General features: G+C 41.6%; 1 protein-coding gene across 6 annotated transcripts in view; it reads right to left on the bottom strand.

The window, feature by feature from the left end:
- Positions 1-21,273, bottom strand: part of LOC6572195 (hemicentin-2) — a 99,713-nt gene that overhangs the window by 7,177 nt on the left and 71,263 nt on the right. Inside the window, exon 15 of one of the 6 annotated variants that reach the window (XM_044007829.1) lies at positions 12,204-12,428. The exons of the other annotated variants lie outside the window; for them this stretch is intronic. Coding sequence (XP_043863764.1) covers positions 12,291-12,428 — 138 coding nt within the window. The 3' untranslated portion in view covers positions 12,204-12,290. Of the gene's footprint in view, positions 1-12,203; positions 12,429-21,273 lie in introns of those variants that run through there. 6 annotated transcript variants of the gene reach the window in all.

The raw sequence follows: 21,273 nt of genomic DNA, 5'->3' as shown, positions 1-21,273 counted from the left end.
TTGGCTCAGCAGTCGACGTCCTCGGTGCTTCCGGCTTGCTCGTCTACATCCGCCTGGCAGCGTCACGCCCATATGCCGATCAAAGCTAACTGCACTCACAAATGCCTTCTATTTTGCAACACGCCAGCACGAAGAAGAGGCACAGGAGGAAGGCGAGCAGCAAGAAGAAGAAGACAACTGCTTTGTAAATATTATGCCCCCGCTCCACTGCGCCACCATTCGATGGCTGCTGCGTTGTGCGTTGTGCGCTTTGCATTTCATTTGAAGAAAATGCTGCAAGTTTTTCCAACTTGCCTCGCCCCGCAACGCCACGCCTGAGCATTGTTGTTGCTGCTGCTGCTACTTTTGTGTACAATTGTAATAACTATCTCAGCGAGTGTTTGAAATGCGTTTACCGAAAACTTTTACAGCTGCCAGCGCAAGAATGTTTATACTTTTGCATTTTTGTGTGTGCGACTTTTAGCGCATAAAATGCGCCAGACCCGAGCGCCAGAGCGGGAGACGGCTAAAGGGCAGCCAGCACGTACTTATGTAAGTTGTAAATAAATAGTAAATACTTGCATTTGCACAACGTGCAACGGGCAGTAACTGCAACACTCTCTCTCTCTGTGTGTGTGTGTGTGTGAGAGTAATACATATTTAAATGCGCGCACAAAAGTATGCAACGCTTTCTGCATCGACCCCCAAAGAGTGCGCATACGCCCCATGGCCCACAGCCAGTTCGGCTGTGCAGCGAGCGAGAAGAAACCGTAATTAACAAAATGTCAACTTAGACTGTGGCTTAAGCACTGAAGTGGTCTCTGTACGACTACGAAATACCCTCTGCTGACTGCGATTAAACAATTAAAAGGCGATTCGACGAAGAGCGGTAGCAGCTTATAGAGCAATTTACTTAATTTACTTTTAGTTGTATTTTATTAATAAAGATATTCGAATGTGCTATTTAACTATTGTAGATTGGTGGGCAGTGACTGACTAGCAGATATCCTGAATTGCTCTACTTAGAGTAGTCGACATTTCGTGAGCACATTATCAACAGCACAATCTCTCGAAGAAAAGTAAGCGCTTCTCTTTTCCCATATTTTATGCACCCGCTGCGCTTGAAAGGATTTCTGCTGTTTACAGGCAGACAGAAATGTGGAATATAGTATATTTACTTAGTGGTGGCTGCCACTCCTCTGCCTTCAACTCACGGGAGCAGCCCGTTCACATTTTCACTGAATTCAGAATATGAGAAAATGAATCGATTTAAGTCAATTTTATTTTCAATCCAATTACTGTAGCTTGGAAAAAGTCGCTAAAAAGCAAAGCTTGAGACACCTTACAGCCCAAAATAATTATTGTATTGAATCTCTAGCCTATACTAATAGTATTTGAATAAGCGCTGCTAAAATTTTACGTCTAACTAGGCCATGCCATAAGAAGCGGGCGAAGTTAATAAAATGTCAACCAAGACTGAGTTGAAAATGTTGAAATTATAAATGCACAACGCTCTACTCTATTTTTGACTGATTTTATGGCTTTGGGTTTGGCATTCCAGAATTTATATATAAAAACTTCAAATTAATTTCCCCCAACTATTGTTAAATATTATATATATTCTTTGAAACCCAAGGATTGAAGGCACAGTCAAATAAAAAAGAAAATAGTGCCAACCATCATTGCTAATCACCCGTTGATCAGGAAGGATTAATGTTCTAAGTTGCACTAGGGAGAGCTGATAAAGCCAGGTGATATATCAAACAGCTTCAGATTTGCCTGCCTTCACTATCGAGCCAATACCAAAATGGTGGACAACAGACTATTGAAACTATCGCAACTATCGCACATTTATCTAGCCAGGAATCACATCATCCCTACATAAATGATTCGACCTAGCAACGTAATTATAAGTTATTTGTTTATTTCTTCACGGGAATTTCCTCCTCTTTATTTCCTCCGCCAATAACCATTAACTTTAATTTACTACCTTTACATATACTAATATTTAAGTGGAACCTGCAAAAATTAACCTACATTCACATTTTATTTAATTCTACTCTCTTGCACAGTAGATTTTAATAGTAAAGAGATTAAAATAAATAGAATTCTGTCAAATACGCTGCAATTTGTGAAGGAGCAGAGAGCGAAGTATGCTGACTCTAACATTGAATGACATTTAAGCCTTGCACTCCCTCTCGCGCAATGTGGATGGCCTAGAAAGCCTTTGATTGCCGCTGGCCAGCAGCATGTACTACATACATATATGCATACATACATACATGCATACATATGTATATGGCTGGGCAGCAATCAGCCGAAAGCAAATCACAATAAATTAAGAGTGCCGAAAGGCTTTTGGCCAGCCAGCCGAGCTAGCGGAGCCATTTATTTGAATTTGTTTGCCAGGGCTGCAAGCAGCAGCAGCAGGCGGAGAGCTGGCAGGGGTAGGGGAGGGGTAGCTGGCGCTATCATGTGTGCGTGCTTAAATTAAATGATTAACAAGGTTATTTACGGCACGCGCCGTGAGCCAAAAGTAAGCTGGTCGGCTGCCTGGCCTGCAAAAAGAATATATATAAAGCAAATACCAATAGTTTTTTGTCTCATGGGGAGCTTTGTGGGCGGTGTGGGCGGTGCACACACCTGCGCAGGTTTATGTATGCTGCACAAATAGCGCGGTCAACGCGACGTGTGGCACGCATCACGCATCACGCGTCGCGCTTTGGCGGTTCAAGGACAAGCAGAAACGGAAGCCGAGTTTGCGGTGCTGTTGTGGTAGTTGTTATTATATTGTTGTTGTTGTTGTGGTTGTTGCTTCTGCTGTTGCTGTTGCTGTTGCCTTCAGCACGTAAATTGCCGTGTCCGGAGCAACGGTCAATTGCTTTACTCAAACAGCGGGCACTCCGGCGGCGACGGTGCTTGTTTTGTTTGCTGATTGCGCAAATATTTGCGCAGGCATTAAACGAAGAATTGATGGCCGAACAAGGTGCGGGGCTAGGCCAAGGGCTAGCGGGACAGTGGGACAGAGGGACGGGGGCACAGGGGGACAGTGAAAGTGTGAGCGGGACAGCAACCGCAATATAAATTTAAATATTACCGCCGACTTAACGGCAATGAGTCTGTGGGTTTTCTTTTTTGTTTCAGCCAGTCCGCTGCTGACTTCTTGACCGGCGCAGCGGACGAACGTTTGCTTTAATGCTAACAGCCTCGTTACTTTTTATTGCACGCACAGTCCAGCTGGGCGGGGCTGAGTGATATTTTGTGTAGTCATTACGAGGCGCACAGGAGTGAGAGAAGAAAAGGTACGAAAATTGTGATTATGAACACAAATTCGCGCTTAAATTGTGAGCTCAGTTTTGGGCGGGGGGCGGGCGCAGGATGAGCGGGCGGACAGACGGAACTCCGGCGCCTTTTTTTTAAAAAGCGCAAAGTCATTAAATTTTATTGCAAGTTAAATTTTTCAATAAGGCTAAAGCAGCTGAAAAGCGACCGACTTTGTGGTCTTAGGCCAATTAAACGAGCGACGAGACCGAAGAGCAGCTCGACCAAAGCACTTACCCCGGCTCAGATACATCGCATTTATCCATTAAATCGATTAACCAAAAAACGGTTATGTTCCTCTTTCACTTGATTCGATTATTTATCAGGGATATTCCCATAAATATCTGCCTGATACGCTTCAGACGGACAATTAAGTTGGCGAAGTGTTCGCTAATTCGATGAGATCTTAAACTTCCATGCTGATTATTTTGAGTGGAAATAGTTGGCGAAGGCTAAATTAGTGGGAGCCCAGTGTTGAATGGGTTATTCACTTAGGGACGCCGAAAGGAGTAAGGAAGGAGCGAAGTATTATTACGGAAAATCACAAGGCATTCCTGACCAATGGAAATTAAAAACTCTTTATAATATTAATTCTACTTTTAACGTTAACTTCTCTACTGAAATTTATCTAGGTCTTGTCAGAATATAAACAACATGCTATATATATATGCTTTTCTTTGTATTTTTCTTTGATTTGAATAGAAACATGTAAGAACGTTGCAGTCGGGCGTTACCAACTGCAGAATACCCATTCACATCTCATCAGCAATTTAGTAACTAAACTTAGCTCTAATACTGTAGAAACAGAACGGTAACCTAACTGAAAAATTTGGATGTGAAAATGTGAAAATTACAGGGTGTTTTTCGATTAGCCACGCCGCTAAAGAGGCGTAACAATAATTTTTGGGTCATCGATAGAGGAGGTTATTTGTAACTCATCTATCCAAATTGGAAGCTTCTGGCGCTTAGACTGTAAGACATATGAACTTTTGCGTTTGTCACGCCCCTAGTAGGCGGATCGGGAAAATTTTAGCACTATATAAATCGGAGATATGATCTGGATATATACGGAGAAGAAACTGCGTTCATACGGACAGACGGATAGACGGACGGACGAGACGGACATTGCACAAAACCAATATACTCAATTCACTTTCGTGAATGAGTATAAAAACATGGGTCCGACGAATATGGGTAACCTTGTAGAGTTATATGTGCATATGTTCATTGAAGTGAAAGACATGTACTATTTACTGCAAAAGAATTAAACTGTCTTCCAGTAAGTGAGGTTTGTTTTCTTGTAGAGGAAAGTAAATCCTAATAAATTGAGAGCATATTCTGGATGACTTTGGAGCTTATAGATATCACTGGGGTGACTAATTTATCTCTACATGTTCTTAGGGAGTGATCTTGAGTTCTTTTCACAAAGGTAGTTTAACTGGTTCATGATGTAGCCAAAGACTGAACAGAATTTTACTACTAGATAGTAAATGGGTTGGAAATTTGACTCATAATTTAGGCTTTAGCTTAAAGTCTTTATGGGTTTCTATTAATTGAGTCGCGGATTAATTAAAGTTTTGCTGTCTTCCTCCACTGCCAGTTCTATTCACGTCTCTATTACGGAATTAAGTCTTTTCTGCTTTCCCGTTTTTGCTAGTTTCTACTCTATATTGCAGAGCTTTACTTGGCTCACGCTTGAGCCGGAGGCAATAAAATGCAAATTTGTATTTGGGGCTTTTCGCTCTGCGCTTTAGCATATTAAAAAATAAAAGACACCTGCAGACGGTGATACTCGCTGCACAAATGTACGAAAATAAATAACATTTATAGTGGCTTTGGTACACCTATCCTCCCTCACTCACACACACCCACACACACACATACACATGCAGTGGTAGCGCTCACATACCTAAGTCCCTTCTTCTGGAGCATGCCATTTATGACATCCGTGCACGAAAAAGAAGCTGACTGAAATCTGAAAAACAAAACAGAAAGGAGGAGCGGAAAGGCAATGATCGATCTCTCAATACCCTGTGAAGATCTGTAGCGTGGGTTTTGTAAACATTGAGCATACTCTCATCTGGAAAATGTTTGGTTGGGAATTAATTGCGAATTGAGCTGTATATGTGTGTGTGAAAGTAAGCTCTTTATTATTAAGTAAGCAATTGATTACGGCGCATTACTCCTTATAGGGTATGTAAAAATGGCAACGCATAAGAACCATATTAAATGCCTTATTCTTAACGCCATTGTTTTTGGCGTTTCTGCGAGCTGTGCTAGTGGTACGGCGGAGTTGGGGTCTACGGCAGTACGGTCTTTCGTTTGTCATCTTTTAATGGTGCAATTAGAGCAGAGAAAATGCGTTTGCTGAAAGCTGAGCTGCGGTTGCTGTCGCTGTCGTTGGCATCATAAAGGATTTTTAATAATAGCGCCAAATTACAATAGGCACACAGCCTGATAGCACAAATAAGTGTGTGTGTGTTTGTGTTTGTGTGTGCAAACAAATTGCGTATACGCCATGGCACTTTGAAACAAAAGCCACGACAATGCAAAGTTGTGCGATAGATGCCCGCTGCTGTTGCCTGAGATTCTTCTTTTTTTTTTTTTGTGTGTGTGTGTGTGTGTGTGTGTGTTTGTGGCTAGTGGGAGTATCCTTCTGGCTGTGCTGTCTTCTACTGGCTTTGCTTTGGCTTCGGCTAACATTCCTTGCCGCTTGCTGTTTGCTGTAATTTGATGCTCTATTGTTAGCTGCATGCGATTTTCATTGTCTGTGGCACTTTAATGTCATCTGAGATTTTTCTGTCTCTAGCCGTTGCTGTGGCTGTTGCTGTTGCTGTTGCTTATGCAATTTTGTTGTAATTTATGCCCGTATTGTTTCTTCATTTTGCGTAGCGATTGTCATTAGTTTAGCAGCTGCTGCTATTTATGTGCCGAGTTGCACTCGGTTGGCAGCAAAGTTTTAGCCGCAAGTTCATTTGGCAAGAAAACGTTTTTTGATTCACGGCATAATTCGCTTTAAATAGCAAGCAAAATGCAAAATGATTGTGGCTTTAAGAGATAGTCGGAGAGAGAGAGAGACAGAGAGAGAGTGACAAAGAGGGAGAGAGAGAGAGAGGGTGACAAAGAGGGAGAGAGAGAGAGCGAGCGGAAGGACATTCACTGAAAGGCGAGTCGCCTGGCCATGCAGCTCAATGAACTCGATGCGGAAATGCAAACGCAATAAATTATTGCCGTGCCGAATGAAGCGACACAGACACACGAAATGGCTGTGGAGGCTGCGCTGAGGTGGCCCAAAGGATACGCTGGGCAACATAAATCCTTACGGAAATTTATGCTGCGTTGAACTTAAAATGAAATACAATAAAATGTGCAGCGTGCAGCTGCAGTGCCACAAAGATGCCAGTGGAGGAAGCAAAAACAAAAGGGCACACACACACATGCACACACATACTCGCACACTCATAACAATAATAAAATTTATTAACGTTGAACAATTTTGCATTTCCTGCCCACGGGCCAGCAAATGATGTAAGAAGAGGGCCGAACAAAGATGCCATAACATTAATGCCAAGGCATTATATGTCTTATATATGTGTATGTATGTGTGTATGTATATGCATATTTTGAATATGTCTGTATGCCGCCCAATGAGGCATTAAAATGGCGCTGAAAGGCGACCCAAACGAATGGCCCCATAACAGCGCAGCGAAACGAGAATTGCCTCGAGCCTGTGACATGAGAAATCTCACGCAGACAGGAATCACAAAAGTAATTCGCTGAGACATATTGCAGCTTATCAACAAGAATTTGGCATCAAGTTGACAGGGAGACTAGGCTAATATCTAATTCGATGCGGTAAATCAGCTCATACACAAACTGAGCACTATTATTTATTATACAAATAATAGAAATAAATATTCTGATAAATATATGATTTATCTCTATACTTCATAAATTGCGTCGACCAGGCGTATGCGCAATAAAACTGAAGTATGGGCAATAAATCTGAATCATAATGTGGAAAACAAATGCAATGTACGAGGACCAGTCTCGGAATAAATAGCAAATGCTATAAAGTATTTTATATTAAATGTATAAATATATTTATATTAATTATTGATCTCTTATATCCGTAGAGCAGAGCCGAAGATGTAATTATAACCATAGAAGAGAAGAGTTTCAATTAGGTTTACATAAGACAAGAATAGTAGAGAACAGTTTCAATTGGGCTCATATAAGACTGCCACGGGGGTCCAGATGGTATATAATTAATGAAATATTAAATAATATGGATACATTTTGATCTTCATGTACTTACTTTGTAGGATTCAGACGATGCCTAACCGCTGGAAAACTCAAATATAAGGATGCAGATTGTGATGTACTAAATCTTTAGGATGCTGCTGTTCAAGAACTTAATAGATTAGGAGTCACTGAGATTGGCTCATATAAAGAAGATAGTTCTTCAAAAAATTACTTTAATAATGTTTTAAAAAATCTAAAAATGAATCTAGATGTTTTGGATATATCTACTAAGGCGAATACTTTATCTAAATCCTATACAATGGTTGTCAAAAAAGTAAACTGACATTGAGTAAAAACAATAAATGATAAATATATATTATTGCTAATTAAAATTCTCTAAATGAAGTAATTTCATTTCTATAATTCTCTATTATTGATCGAATTTGTAGAACATTCCAAACAGATTTATTGGAATTAGCTACAGTCTTGTAAGGGATTGTTGAAAATTTTCCATTTGGTTTTCTCTTTTAAATTACTAGACTTAAAATTATCTTCTTCTGCTTCGACTCAATGTTTCTTCAGCTTAAATTGAAATTAAAGTATTTATAGATACTTTCTACACATATACATACATAATAAAAAATGGTAATGCGACTGTTGGCCCCAAACAGTTTTCATATCTCAGAACTTGAATGCAGCAAATCGAAGCCATGCTTAAGGGCAGCATTTCGCAAAACGAGCGATAAAAACATTTAGATCTTTCCCCAAGTCCATAAAAGTATTTTAGATCCGGTGCAAGCGATAACAAATTTTGTGAGTGCATTGAGCGAGTGCAATAACACATTTAAGGGATGCAGTGGGTGTTGAGGGGGGTAGAGGGGGTTGTTGGGTTTCGGGGCTGGGCTTGCTTGGGGGCAGGTGGCAGATGGCGACTACCTTTAGAGCTTAATGCAGGTAACTTAATTGCTCGGCCAGTGCAGTGCAGTGCAGCAGTCGGGGCGTTGTGAAAATTATAATTATAATCATAATTAGTGCACTTAAAACTAAATCGAAATTAACTTTTAGTTTTTGCAGAAAACTCAAACAGAAAAAAAAAAACACGAATACATCGAATTTAATTCGGTGCTGCAGGTGAAAAGCTTAATTACATTTTCAGCCACCAGTTGTTGTAATTTTTTTTTTTTTTCTTTTTTTGTTGTTGTTGTACGTTCAAGTTGCAGTTATATAAAAAAATTAAATTATTTTTTAAAAGTTATCAAACTCTGGTCGCCAGCTTCACATACACGAAACGGAACATTGAAAAAAGTAGGTAAAAATGAAAAAAATAAAAATGAGCAAAGCAAACGCAAACTTTTTTGTATGCAAATTACTTTAGGGTGCACATTAGAAATGCTAAAGGGTGTTAAATTTCACGGGTAGTTATGTTGTCTGAAAGGCTACAATGCAAAGAGCGAGACAGAAAATGAAATGGAAGAAAAAGGAAAAACAGAAGAGAACGACGTGGTGCTGTGCTGGTGGTGCAGGTGGTGCGGGTGGTGCTTAGTGGTGGATACCTTTTCGGTTGGCGGTGTGTGGCTAGAAGGTCTATTGTTCTATAGGCTGTATATGTGTCTGTCAGTGTATATGTGTGTGTGTGTGTGTTGTGTGCGCTATGGGTCTTTATGGTTTTTGTTGTTGCAGTTGCTGTGGAGCATATTAATTCATTAACAAACTTAAATGGAACGTGAAATTATTAATTGCTGGGCTAATTAATTTATAATGAGTTTCGGCCTGGCAGCTGTGCCACGCCACATAAGCCATAAACCACAAACCATCAAACAGAAACGGCTGCTTGCAAGGGCAGATCGCATATTACGTATACGCCATGTGGTGCGACAAATGATCGTGACAACAAAACGACACGTGCTGATGCGAATGTGTGTCTGTGTGAGTGTGTGCGTGTGTATTTGTGTGTGCACAACAAATAAAACTGTACAAGGTGAGCGCTAGGTAATGGCAAATATGTGTGGATGTGTGTCGCCCTTGTGTGGGTGGCTTTTGCTGTAAGTGTGTGGGTGTGTGTGTCGGTGTGTGCGTGTATGTGGCTGTGTGAGTTTTAGAATTTGGTTTTGTTTTGAGGATCTCTTGTTGCGCTTCGCTGGTTATCACAGAACATTCAGTTAAAAATTACAATATGCATTGAATGATGCGTACACTATATGTATGACTAGGTCGTATATTAATTGTCGTATAGGTTAATAGGCATAAATATAAATATATATATATATATGTATGTAGAGATATATATGTTTTGTGTACAAGTACAAGTATAAATATATTCAAATTTGTAAAATAATGTAGCTTGAAAAAATCCAAAAAACGTTCGTATACACGCCGGGGGTTGCACCACATAACAAATCATGATCATATCATATCAGGTCATCAAATTAGCTTGGTACGAGTACAAGTACAATTATTATTATTATTATTATTAATGTTATTATTAATATTAGTAATAGTAGTAGTAGTAGTATTAATAGTAGTAGTATGCTTATTAACTGTAAATTGTTGTAAGTGTTAAATTTGATGCGCAAATCACGATCATCAGCAGAACGAGCGAACGAACGAGCGAGCGAGCGAAGGAACGAACGAAGGAACGAACGCAGGAGTGTGGGGATTGCAGCAAAATCCAGCGTTCTTTACGGTATGCGTACGAATATGTATATATATATATAGTTTTATTTTTGGTTTTTTTTTATAATTTTGTTTTGGAATGGATATATTAACGTATATATATAAATGACAATTCAAGGTACATATCAAAGTAAAAAGTCAATCAATTCAGTTCATTCGCTTATTATTACATCATCAAAGGTCATCAAAAGTAAGAAAAATAATCATATACATAAATATAGTCATTAGTATTATTCAGATATATGGAATATATGTATCATATATATATATATATATATATATATATATATATATATATATATATATATATATACATATATGGTAAGTTAAGGTCAATTTTTCAATCCATAAACAATTTACATGTATGCGTATATATATTAATAATTATAGACAGACAGAGAGAGAGAGTGAGAGAGACAGAGAGAGATAGAGAGAGGTGAGAGATAAAGGATAACAAGTTTGGGGCGCTGACCATGTTAAAAATAGATGATAAGAACATTTCAAATTCTACCTTCTGCAATTCCTGGGAAATTTCGGGAAATCGGAACGTTAGGCGTGGCCACGAAAGGGAAACTATTTGAAAATTCTCTCATGGGGCTAATTAAGTTTTAATTGCCTGCTGGAAGTTTCGTATGCACACATGTGCGAAATCAAGGCTTATTAAGTGGATGGGTGGGGTGGGGTATGCTGGGTGGGTGAGGTGGGTTGCGTGGTTACACTATGATTATTATAGGGGGCAACTCACAAATGATACAAAGTAATTATAGTTTCCAGATAACGTAAATGCTATATATATGCAAGTTAAGACATTTGCCAAGGTGTCAGAGTGTGTGTGTATTGTATATGTGTGTGTGTGTGTGTGTGTGTGTGTGTGAGTGCTGCGTCAATGTGGGAGTGCGGATGGGCTGGGGACTTTAGAATGGGGTGTTTGTTGAATGGATCTGCATACGAATCGAAGTCAGAGTCGGAATCGGAATGCATTTGTTGATTGCCAACAATTCTCAATTACGCATATTTTCGATGTTTCGTTGCATTGTTTGTTTGCTTTCATTTAAAAGGGAAACATGTATGAATATATATTTAAGTTTTTCAATCAACTAACAGAGAGCGGCGCACCGAGCTTTAAAAATTCATAACAAACGGCCGAGCGCTCCGCTCGGATCATGAATAAATCAGAACAGAAAAAACTTGTATTGTTCCATCCATACGAGCGAGTGGAAGGCAGACAGTGAGAGTGAGAGAGAAAGAGTGAGTGTGAGGGTAAAATTATCCAAATGCTTGCACAGCCACACGGACACGGACACGGACACACGCCGCGCCAGTGTGGAGAACACGAATGCAACGAACAAAATCAATAATTATTAATAATAATAATGCCCAATGCAATGTTAATGAAAACTCAACTGAAAATGAAAAATGAAAAAATGAAGAATCGAGGCACACGCAAATGAATAAATATTAACACCCACACACGTACACATTCGCAATTAAATCGTATTGTTTTTATTATTATAATTATCCTGTGTGTTTTTCTGTTTTTTTTTTTTGTTTTTATAAATTTGCTCATCGTTTAATGCGAACTCAGTTTCTCTTCTTCTTCTGCTTTGGTTATAAATTAGTAGTTGCTCTGCATCATCCATAATTATCATATAAACTCTTTTTATTTATTTGTATTATTTTTTCTTCTTCTTTCCTCTCTTTTCGCTACGTAAAATACAAATTATTACAAATCGCAACAATAAATAGAGCTAAATATCTATTGAAAGGGAGCAGATCTAAAAGAGAGAGAGGAAAATGTGGTTTGGATATTCTCTTTGCTAGGATTGTAAACGAGGGCTCTCTCTATATGAGTTACATTGGAGTCGTACTTCTATGCAAACGGGGTCTGGTACAAAATGGGGTAACAAAATAAAAAATGATAATTGGTATATGGAAAATAAGTTTTATTCAAAATCGACTGCAATTGCTTTTCAGTTGCAAATAAATAGGCATATGAATATTTTATTTGGTACACTTAATGATTAAAAATTAAATACAAGGTGCACACATTTACATTGCATTTTGCTTGAGATTCAAACGTCATCTTCATCATCACCACCAACATCATCAACATGGTTATGATCATTATCAGCAATTTGGCCGCCTGGCCGTTTAATTTCAATCTTAATGGGCCTCTGCAAACGCGCTGTTTCGTATATCTTTACTTTTAACTAAAAGGCATAAACGTAGTAGTAGCTCAATCATTTCAAACTTAAGAAACAATAAGCAATAAACAATTAAATAAATGTATGTGGTAAAGGTAGCATATCAAGAGAAAGGGCTTATCTTACAGATAGTCGTAATCTATATGGTATATATAGTCCTTATATTATATAATAAACACATTTAAATCAAAACAAATAACCAAGCAGCGCGACATTTAAGAACTCAAATTCAGATCTTTCAAACTTGTTGCAAAGGATTCCAAGACAAAAAACATAAGCCACATTGAAATATATCGAAAATATATATATAATTCTATATTTATAGAGAGAGAGACAGAGAGAGAGAGAGAGAGAGAAACGTGCCGTTGTGAAAGTTTTAAATTTTCATCAAGCTCGAATGCCTGTTGTTGTTGTTGTTGTTGATGTTTCTGTACTTTTTGTTTACCAAAACAAATTATTAAGTTCTTTTTTTCGCATTCCAAATATTTATTACTTTAATAATTGAAAAATGAAAATAAATAAGGGAAATCCAGTTTTTTCATTGTTTGACTGACAGCAAAATGAAATTATAATAATTGCGCTCAATATACAATATATGGTGTATATGAATATATATATATATTATATATACATATATACTTGTTTGCTGTTTGTTTTTGTTATTGTTTGCATTGCGCTGCGTTTGATTTGTTTGCGCGTTCGTTTCGCGGTTTGAGTGGACTTCAAAGTGGGCCTGGAGAGGCCTGAATATTGCCAGAATTTGTACTTGTTCGCAGCACTGAGCTCTCAGCTTTAATTGGCTGTAATTAAGAGCTGCATGCGCGCATGCATGCATGGCACTTTAAATGCATTAATCCACTGTTATCGAGTTGGCAGTGCGTAAAATGAGACTTTTAATGCATTTCGTTCATTGCGCGAGAGAAGTTAGTAGTATGCCGAAATTGCATGCAAAGCAAGTGAGTGCTATGTGCGTGTGTGTGTGTGTGTGTGTGTGCCGAGTGAGTGAGTGTGGGTGAGTGCGCATTTGTATGTGCTAACCATGATATGCAAGAAATACCTGCGTCTAATGCGCTGCTGCGGTGGCATTCGTCGAGTTATTGCCTCAACTTGGTTAATATAATATGCAACATGCCACACACACACACACACACACACACACACACACACACATACACACACACACAGACACACGCACACACACTGAGGCGGGTTCAAAGTTGAGTTGGCTAGGCAAACTTTGCGCATTGTTTTAGCCTTTTGTTGTGTTGAGCAATTAATTGGATCAAGTTATTAGCAGACAAGACTAATGCAACGCAAGTGACGTGCTTTCGCGGTGGGCGTGGCAGCGAAGGCGGCAATTGTGCTGAGCATTAAGCGGCAACAGCTGCGGCTCTTAAGCTTTGCTAAGCCTGCGCTTCGAGTCCCGAAAGTCGACTTGAGTTGAGTGAATAGTATGAGAGTGTGTTTGTGTGTGTGGCATGCAGCAAGTGGCAAGTGGCAAGTGGCAAGTGGCTAGCGGGTTGCATGCAATTGCGTAATGATGCAATGAAATGCCTTTTCTTGATTTCAGCCCTTTACAAATTGCGCAAACTGTTAACGGATGCCCGGGGCACAGTCTGGGCAGTCGCAGGAGGCGACAATAAAGTTTTGCATGTCGAGCCAACAGTCTTCCCAGGAGGTTGGCGTGGGCGTGCCCGAGGGGGCGGGGCACTTGCAAGTTGTGATTTATGAACTGGCCAAGTTTTGTGTGGTGCGTGTCTGCGCTACAGCTGGCATTTATTTATGAGTGAGTCGCTGCGCAAACAACGAACAAAAACAAAAACAGAAAGCAAAGACAGGCTCTTCTTGAAGGATTAATTACGATTCATTGACTGACCCAATTGGATGCACCAGTGTCAGATCTCACTCGGCATGAAATTCATGAAATTGCACAAAAATGATAAAACTGTAATTTGATATAGACACACATACGGAAACGGAGGCAACATGCTGCATAAGCAGTTAAGAAATGGAAATCAAAATGAGTGTAAAACTTATTCCTCGGCGGAGTCAACAGAACGGAACGAACTCAAATTTGTTTGAATGTGCAGCAGGCAGAACAACAGGCATTGACCTGTGCTTGTGTTTGCTTATGCAATGCAACCGAAAATCAAATGTTTCTTAAATCTGAATTTGAATTTGAATTTTAACAAAAAATAAATATTCGTGTTATAAAGTAAATGTGGGATGAGCTTAGAATACATTTGTCGCCCAGTTTGTTTCCTCAAAGTTCATGAAACATGCCTCAGCTCCCATGACAAACAAGGAGTAACGAAAAACATGAATAAAACAGACATTGATAGTGAGAGTGAGAGAGAGGGCGCGAGAGACTATAAACGGGTTGAAGGTTGTTAATCAAATGACAAATGTGTTGCATGTTGCATGTTGCATGTTGCATGTGGCATGTTGTACAAAATAATAGCTGTTAAGACAGGCAACAAACATTTCGAACTGGAACTGGAACTGGAACTGGTTCACGATTAGATGCACAGCTAAGATTGTGTGGGTGGGCGTAACGTTAGCCGTGATTGCCATTTCCGGTTTGCTTACTAGACAAGTTCTTGGTGAGGAGAACGAGGAACAACCAAACACAACACAACACAAAACAAAGCAAAATAAAACAAAGAAAGATAAAAATAAATACTAATACAAATAGAAACAAATAGAAACGGAGTTATTAACATACGATTCGAGTTCGAGGAGTTACCAAAGAGAATGCACAAAATGCACGGAGCACATACATTATTACAGTTTACGAATAGTTATTATATAGTAGTATGTATATATATGCAGATATTACTGGTTACTTGCTTTGATTTTGATGTTTTACATATTCTGGTATCTTAAGTTTTTGTTTTTGTTTTTCTTTATATATAAGATTATTTGTATTTTTGTTGTTTTTTTTTCTGGGTACACATTCCGTTGGCATTTCGGTGTAGCTAGTGAGATTATTACATATGCAAGTGTGAGAGTGTGTGAGTATTGTATGTGTGTAAGTGTGTGTGTATGTGTATTATCACAACCCATTTGTAAATCTCATCGAATATCAAAAAATTGTAAGAGTAATGAACTAATTGTCGAAATGAACATAAACTAAACTAAAACATTAGCACATTTCGAAATAATACGAGAGACGAATGCAGCAAGATGTCCTAAGTAAAAATACTAAGTATATCAGATACGGTTACTTAATTGTACAGTTATTTATATATATATATATATATATATATCTGTATGCATATAGAAATGGTAAATGGTGCAGCTAGGGCTGCGCTTTTTGGTTGCCTGTTGCTGTTGCTGTTATTGTTATTATTATCATTACCATATTATTATTATTGTTGCACGAATACTTAAAACAAACGGTAAACATGGCATAGAAAAAGGAATGGGATCAAATGTAAAAATAAATATAAATATACGTTCATATATTTATATTTATAGAGAGCTGTGTGGTTCATATCTGTTTTCGTTTCATTTTATATAGATCAGTGATACTTTGTCTGTCTGTGTGAGTGTGAGTGTGGGTGTGTGTGTGTGTGTCTCTGTCAGATATATCTCAGCCCGCTTCTGATCTCTAATCTCTGCCTATTCCCCACTGAAGCTCGATAATTGAATTGGATACTACAAACTGAAATTCCTTTCATATGCAAATGAATGTTGCTGTTGTTCTTGTTGTTGTTGTTGCTGTTTGTATGTTGTCAACTGATAAGATGTTGCACGACTCATAGCAGCGCAGCCGAGTTCATTTTAAATTTAAATTTAAATTTTAATTTGATTTTCATTAATTTATTTGCTGTTGGCTCTTGATGGGCGCATTGTAACTGGAATTGGGATGGGGGTTGGGATGGGGGTTGGGATGGGGGTTGGTGGGGTTTGGGTTGGGGTGGCAACAACTGCCGATAAGTTGATGGTCAGCCATAAAGCATGCCATGAATTATTATTGTTGTTGCTGTGGAAAGGCAAACAGCAATTGAAACGGCCACAGGACCTGGCAGCTCTCGGCAGGCAGCAGGCAGCAGGCAGGCACCCAGGCAGGATCAACATGGCCCATACAGTGGGCAGCAACTGGGCATATGCATTATGCAGCAATTGCTGTTGTCAACCGCTGGCCGTGCTGCGGCACAGTGGCATCTTCTTTTGGTTGCCCCAACGCCAACCGAGGCAGCCCAGCCAGACGAGCCCGCCGAGCCAGCTGCCAGCCAGTAAATTAAGCGGAAAAGTGTTGCCTGCTCAACAATAAAGAAGGCAGGAGGGACGAGGGGGAAATGCAATGAATGGGCAGGCGATGCGGCCATCACAGAGCGAGAGCGGGGAGAGGGGGACCCGCCTCGTCTGGCCGTGTTATTTGCTGCAGTTGGAAATAACTCAGCCGCAAATGAGATAAATTGCGCGCACACAGATAATTGCATCGGCTTGAAAAATACCAGCAGATGCCACATATGCAATAATTTTGAATATGTTACTGCGGAAATTCAAAGTACTTTTCCTTTTTTGTTTTTTGTCTACTTCTGCCTGGCATCATACAAATATTTGTGCAACATTTGCTCTGACGAGTTGCTGATTAAAAATACTCGGAGTCTGACAGAAATGAGATTTCAATGAGTGATTGCATGCCCGAAATGCTCAAGTGAATGAATGAGTGAGTGAATGAGTGAATGAATGAATGTCGTTGTCTGCTCTGCAATAATTGTTGTAGTTGTAGTTGCAGTTGTAGTTGTATTTACAGTTGTACTTAAAAGTTAAACACCCTATTGATTGAACTGACACACATAGGAGCTAAATGCATTTACATACACACACACACACACACATACATATATATGTATGGTGTACATGTGAATACAGTAGAGCCATTTACATCCTTTTACGTAATACGCTTTTGCCGCATAAATAAATAAATTTAACATGTTTTTTTTTCAGCGTATTTTCTTTCATTTCTGACTGTTTTTCATTTTTTCAGTTTGTTTTTTAACATTATTTGCTTTCAGCGTAATTACAGATTTTCATATTTTATGCGCTTTGTCATTACGTCTGCCACTCATTATATTTATTGTTGTTGTTGTTGTTGTAGTTGTTGCCATGAAAATTTAGCTGCTGCCGTTTAATGCAGTACGTGGTTTTAATTTCATTTATTTCAACGTGGAAGCTCAAATTGTTGTTTTCGCGTTTTTCATTATTATTATTATTATATATTTATTTACGTGTTTTTTAGTTTGTTTTTTTATACTTGCTTGTTGTTGTTCGGGTTTTCAATTAAACATAATTGCCTTGCATTCGAAAAGTCGTGCCTCTATTTAATTATTTTTGCGGCAAACTTTGAATGTTTTTCGCGTAGTACTTGGAGTACTTTGCCCTCAGAGATCGGCAATGATTCTGTTCTGTAAGGAATCAAATAACTAGCTAGTCATTAGTTTGGTCGACAGCAATCTATGGCTGAGCATCTAGTTTAGTTTTAACTTTAGTATAAGCTCAACTTTAATCGATATAACAATCCTTGCAAATCTCTGAGTGCAAATGGATATCTTTTAGATTGGGATTAAGTTCTAGGCTAAACAGAGAAACTTAACAGCGATGTGAACAATCGATAATCTTATATAGTCTATATATCAAAAGTTGCAACGATTAGCTTTGATCAAGATTCCATATCAGTTAATGTAGAGTAAATTTGATTTATATAGTGGATATAGTAGAAGGATTATGCTTAGGTCTTCCCTTTTCTAGATTTGATTCCGATGCACCTGTCTTCAATTTCGAGTACAATTTGCATATGCGCTATTAACTTGGCTAAGAAACTTAATTGAAGTGAATTATTGTCAGTAGTTTACGATAATCTATTCCTAACTCTACGAGCATATATACACAGACGTTATATATATACCACTCAATCAACGGGAGATTCTGCTTGGGCATAGCTTACACTTACAGCTGCGGGCTGGTCTTTAAGGTTTAGGATTATTTTAGCTGTGACCCGTTTGAGTTCAACGGAGTCTTTTATATATATAGCGAGTCTGTTGCTGGCGCGGGGGCTGTGGCCGGGCGACGAAGTTAATCCAATCAGTTGCGTTAACAATTTGTAATTGTAATTTTGGCTAAAACTCAATCTGGTTAGATAGAGAGAGAGAGAGAGCGCGTGAGAGGAGGAGAGTGGGAGGCAGATATAACCGACTATCGAATAGCTGGCGAAATAATACGCAATTCGTTGTCGAGTGGTTAGAGCCATCACCCACCACCCACAGCGAGCAGGCTTAGCACCTGGCCCCAACGGATCGATAGTAATTTAATCGTGCGCTAACACTCATATTCCACTATGAAGCTCTCTGATGCTGCTGCTACTGCTGCAGGCTTTGCTGCTGCTGCTGCTGCTGTTGCGGGTGTCGCGGCATGTTGCTGATGCAGCGCTGTTGATCTGCCCAAATTTACTTGTGACAACATTGCGGTCGCCGATAATTTGCCATTGTATGTGAGGACACTGCCGCTGCTGCTGCCGCCGTCGGACAGGCCATGCCCGTAATAGTTGAGCGCCGAGATTAGCGGTGCCTTGCCCGACCCACTCTGATGCTGACTACGACGCTGCGGCTGCTGCTGCTGCTGGGGCCCTTTGGGGGCCATGTAGTCGGCCTGGCGCAGCGCAATGAATGTGTCAAAATTGTCCGCCGTCGAGGAGGCATTCGAGGTGCTCGAGTTGCGACGCAGCTGCTGCTGTTGCTGCTGCTGGTGGTGGTGTTTAGAGATGTGGTTGGGCAGTTGCAGCTTCTGCTGCTGCGACACGGACGAGTTCGAGGATGATGAATTGGATAGCGAGGAGGAGTTGAGCGAGTGTGCGGGCGGATATTGCTGCTGATTTGCGTAGTATTTGCGCAAATTCTCCAACATGTAGCGATTATTTGCGCTCGTATTGCTGTTTGCGTTTCCAGCTGATGGGGCAGCCACAGGCGTCGCAGCTGCCACTGCTGCTGCTGCAGTTGTTGTTGCTGCTGCTGCTGCTGCTGTTGATGTTGTCGCTCCCATAACACTGGCTGCTGGTCGCAGCTGCAACTGCTGCTGTTTGCTGCTGGTGGCGTAGAGCGCATCGCTGGTTGGCCTAGCCAAAGCCAGTGCGCCAGCGTTAGCTGCCGGCATTGTGGTTGCAGTCGGTGGTGCGTCTCCTGCTGTTGCAGCACCACGCAGTGTGCGCTCCACAAACTGACTCGTTGTTGTTGCTGCTGCTGCTGCTGCTGCTGTGGGATAGCTCCGCGCGTAATGGGCTTCCATGAGGTCGGCGCGTCGCTGCTTCGTGGAGTGCAGCAGCTCCGGGTCGCCACCAAAGCCGTAGTATTCGCCGTGGTCGTACATACGGTCGATGTCCGCGCTCGGACGCAGCTGGCTGCCTCGTTCGATCCGCTCAAAGTCGCTGCGACTGCGCTGGAAGTGCGCCAAGTAGCTTTCGCCGCCTCCCAAGGAGGAAGCCATCGACTCAGCCAGCGACCCCGACCCTGGCACCGATACCGACACCGTCTCCGGCTCCGGCTCAGGCTTCAGCCTGTCGTCCTGTCGCTGCAAGTGCTGATTGAGTGATTGATAGAATGTGCTCTCGGCCAAGTTCTCATTATACGATGTCGTCAACAACTGCTGCTGCTGTGGCTGCTCCTGCTCGCGCCGGTACCAATCAGCATGCTCGTCGCACTCGTTGACGTTGACGCGAATGCGAATGTCGCGCGTGATGTAGTCTGGTGCGTCAGGCGCTACTAGATCGTCATTGTCAGCCTCGTCCTCAATGCCTGCGACTTCATTAACGGCATGCGGCTCCTCCTCGCCGTCGTAGTAGAAGAACCGCGCCGACTTGGCGCTCTCTGCCAGCAGCAGGTCCTCGCTCTCCTCCAAGGCCAGCGCGTAGCTGGTCAGATTATCGAAGTAGTACTCGCACATTTTATCCGGATGCTCGTAGCGCAGCTTGAGCGCAGACTCTGCATCCTGCTGGTGCTTCTGCTGCTCCTCCTCCTCCTGCTGCAAACTCGTGTCGGCCCGTTTCGTCACTGTGGGCCCACTGAACACGGACGCATAGTCCGAGCTGCTCAGCGAGTCCGAGTGGAAGACCTGCTGCGCCTTGCCGCGCCCCGCCCCACGCGCCGAAATTGGCAGGGTTCCCAGATTCTCGTAATTGGCCGCCATCTGGCTGTTGGCCTGCGACTGGCTGCGCTTGTGGCGTCGCCGCGGCGTGCCCGCAGCTGCTGGCGGTCTGCCCCCCTCCGTTTCCGTTTCCGTTTCTGTCTCGCGAATGCGCTGGGCGCTGGCCAGGGCGCGGCGCTGGGTGCCGCTGATGCGGCCCACGGAGTGCGCCGACTTCCGGCTGCTGCCCAGCTGCTGCTCGAAGTTCTGCTCCAGGTAGTGCTCCAGGTAGTGCAGATTCTTGCTCAGGTCGATCTCCGACTTGTAGCTCTTGTAGATCGTCGCCTGTTTGCCGGCGGCGTGGGCCGCGGCGCAGCGGGACTCGTAGCTGGAGATGTGCGCCCGGTCGCTGATGAAGCGGAAGCTCTCGTCCTTGGCCAGCGTGTGGAAGCCGCTGAAGTCGCCGCCGTTGCTGCTGCTCGCGTCGCTGCTGCTCGCCTTGAAGTTGCGGCACTTGTCCCGTATCTTCTGAATGCCCTGCCTCGTCTTCGCCTGCAGCCGCTCGAAGTAGTTGGACTTGGGCGTGGTGGAGACGTGCAGGCGCGGCCGGTAGGGCGCGTGCTGGATGTCGTAGCCCCCGCTGCCCGCGGCGCGCATGCTCTGGATGCTCTGCGTGCGATTCGGGTAGCGGTAGCTGAGCTTCAGCTTGGGCAGCGAGGGCGGCTCC

The sequence above is a fragment of the Drosophila mojavensis genome, unplaced genomic scaffold (assembly GCF_018153725.1).
Source record: "Drosophila mojavensis isolate 15081-1352.22 unplaced genomic scaffold, ASM1815372v1 contig_19, whole genome shotgun sequence".
Classification (NCBI taxonomy): domain Eukaryota; kingdom Metazoa; phylum Arthropoda; class Insecta; order Diptera; family Drosophilidae; genus Drosophila; species Drosophila mojavensis.
Note: the sequence above shows the minus strand (reverse complement) of the source record. Positions and strands in the feature narration are given on the sequence as shown.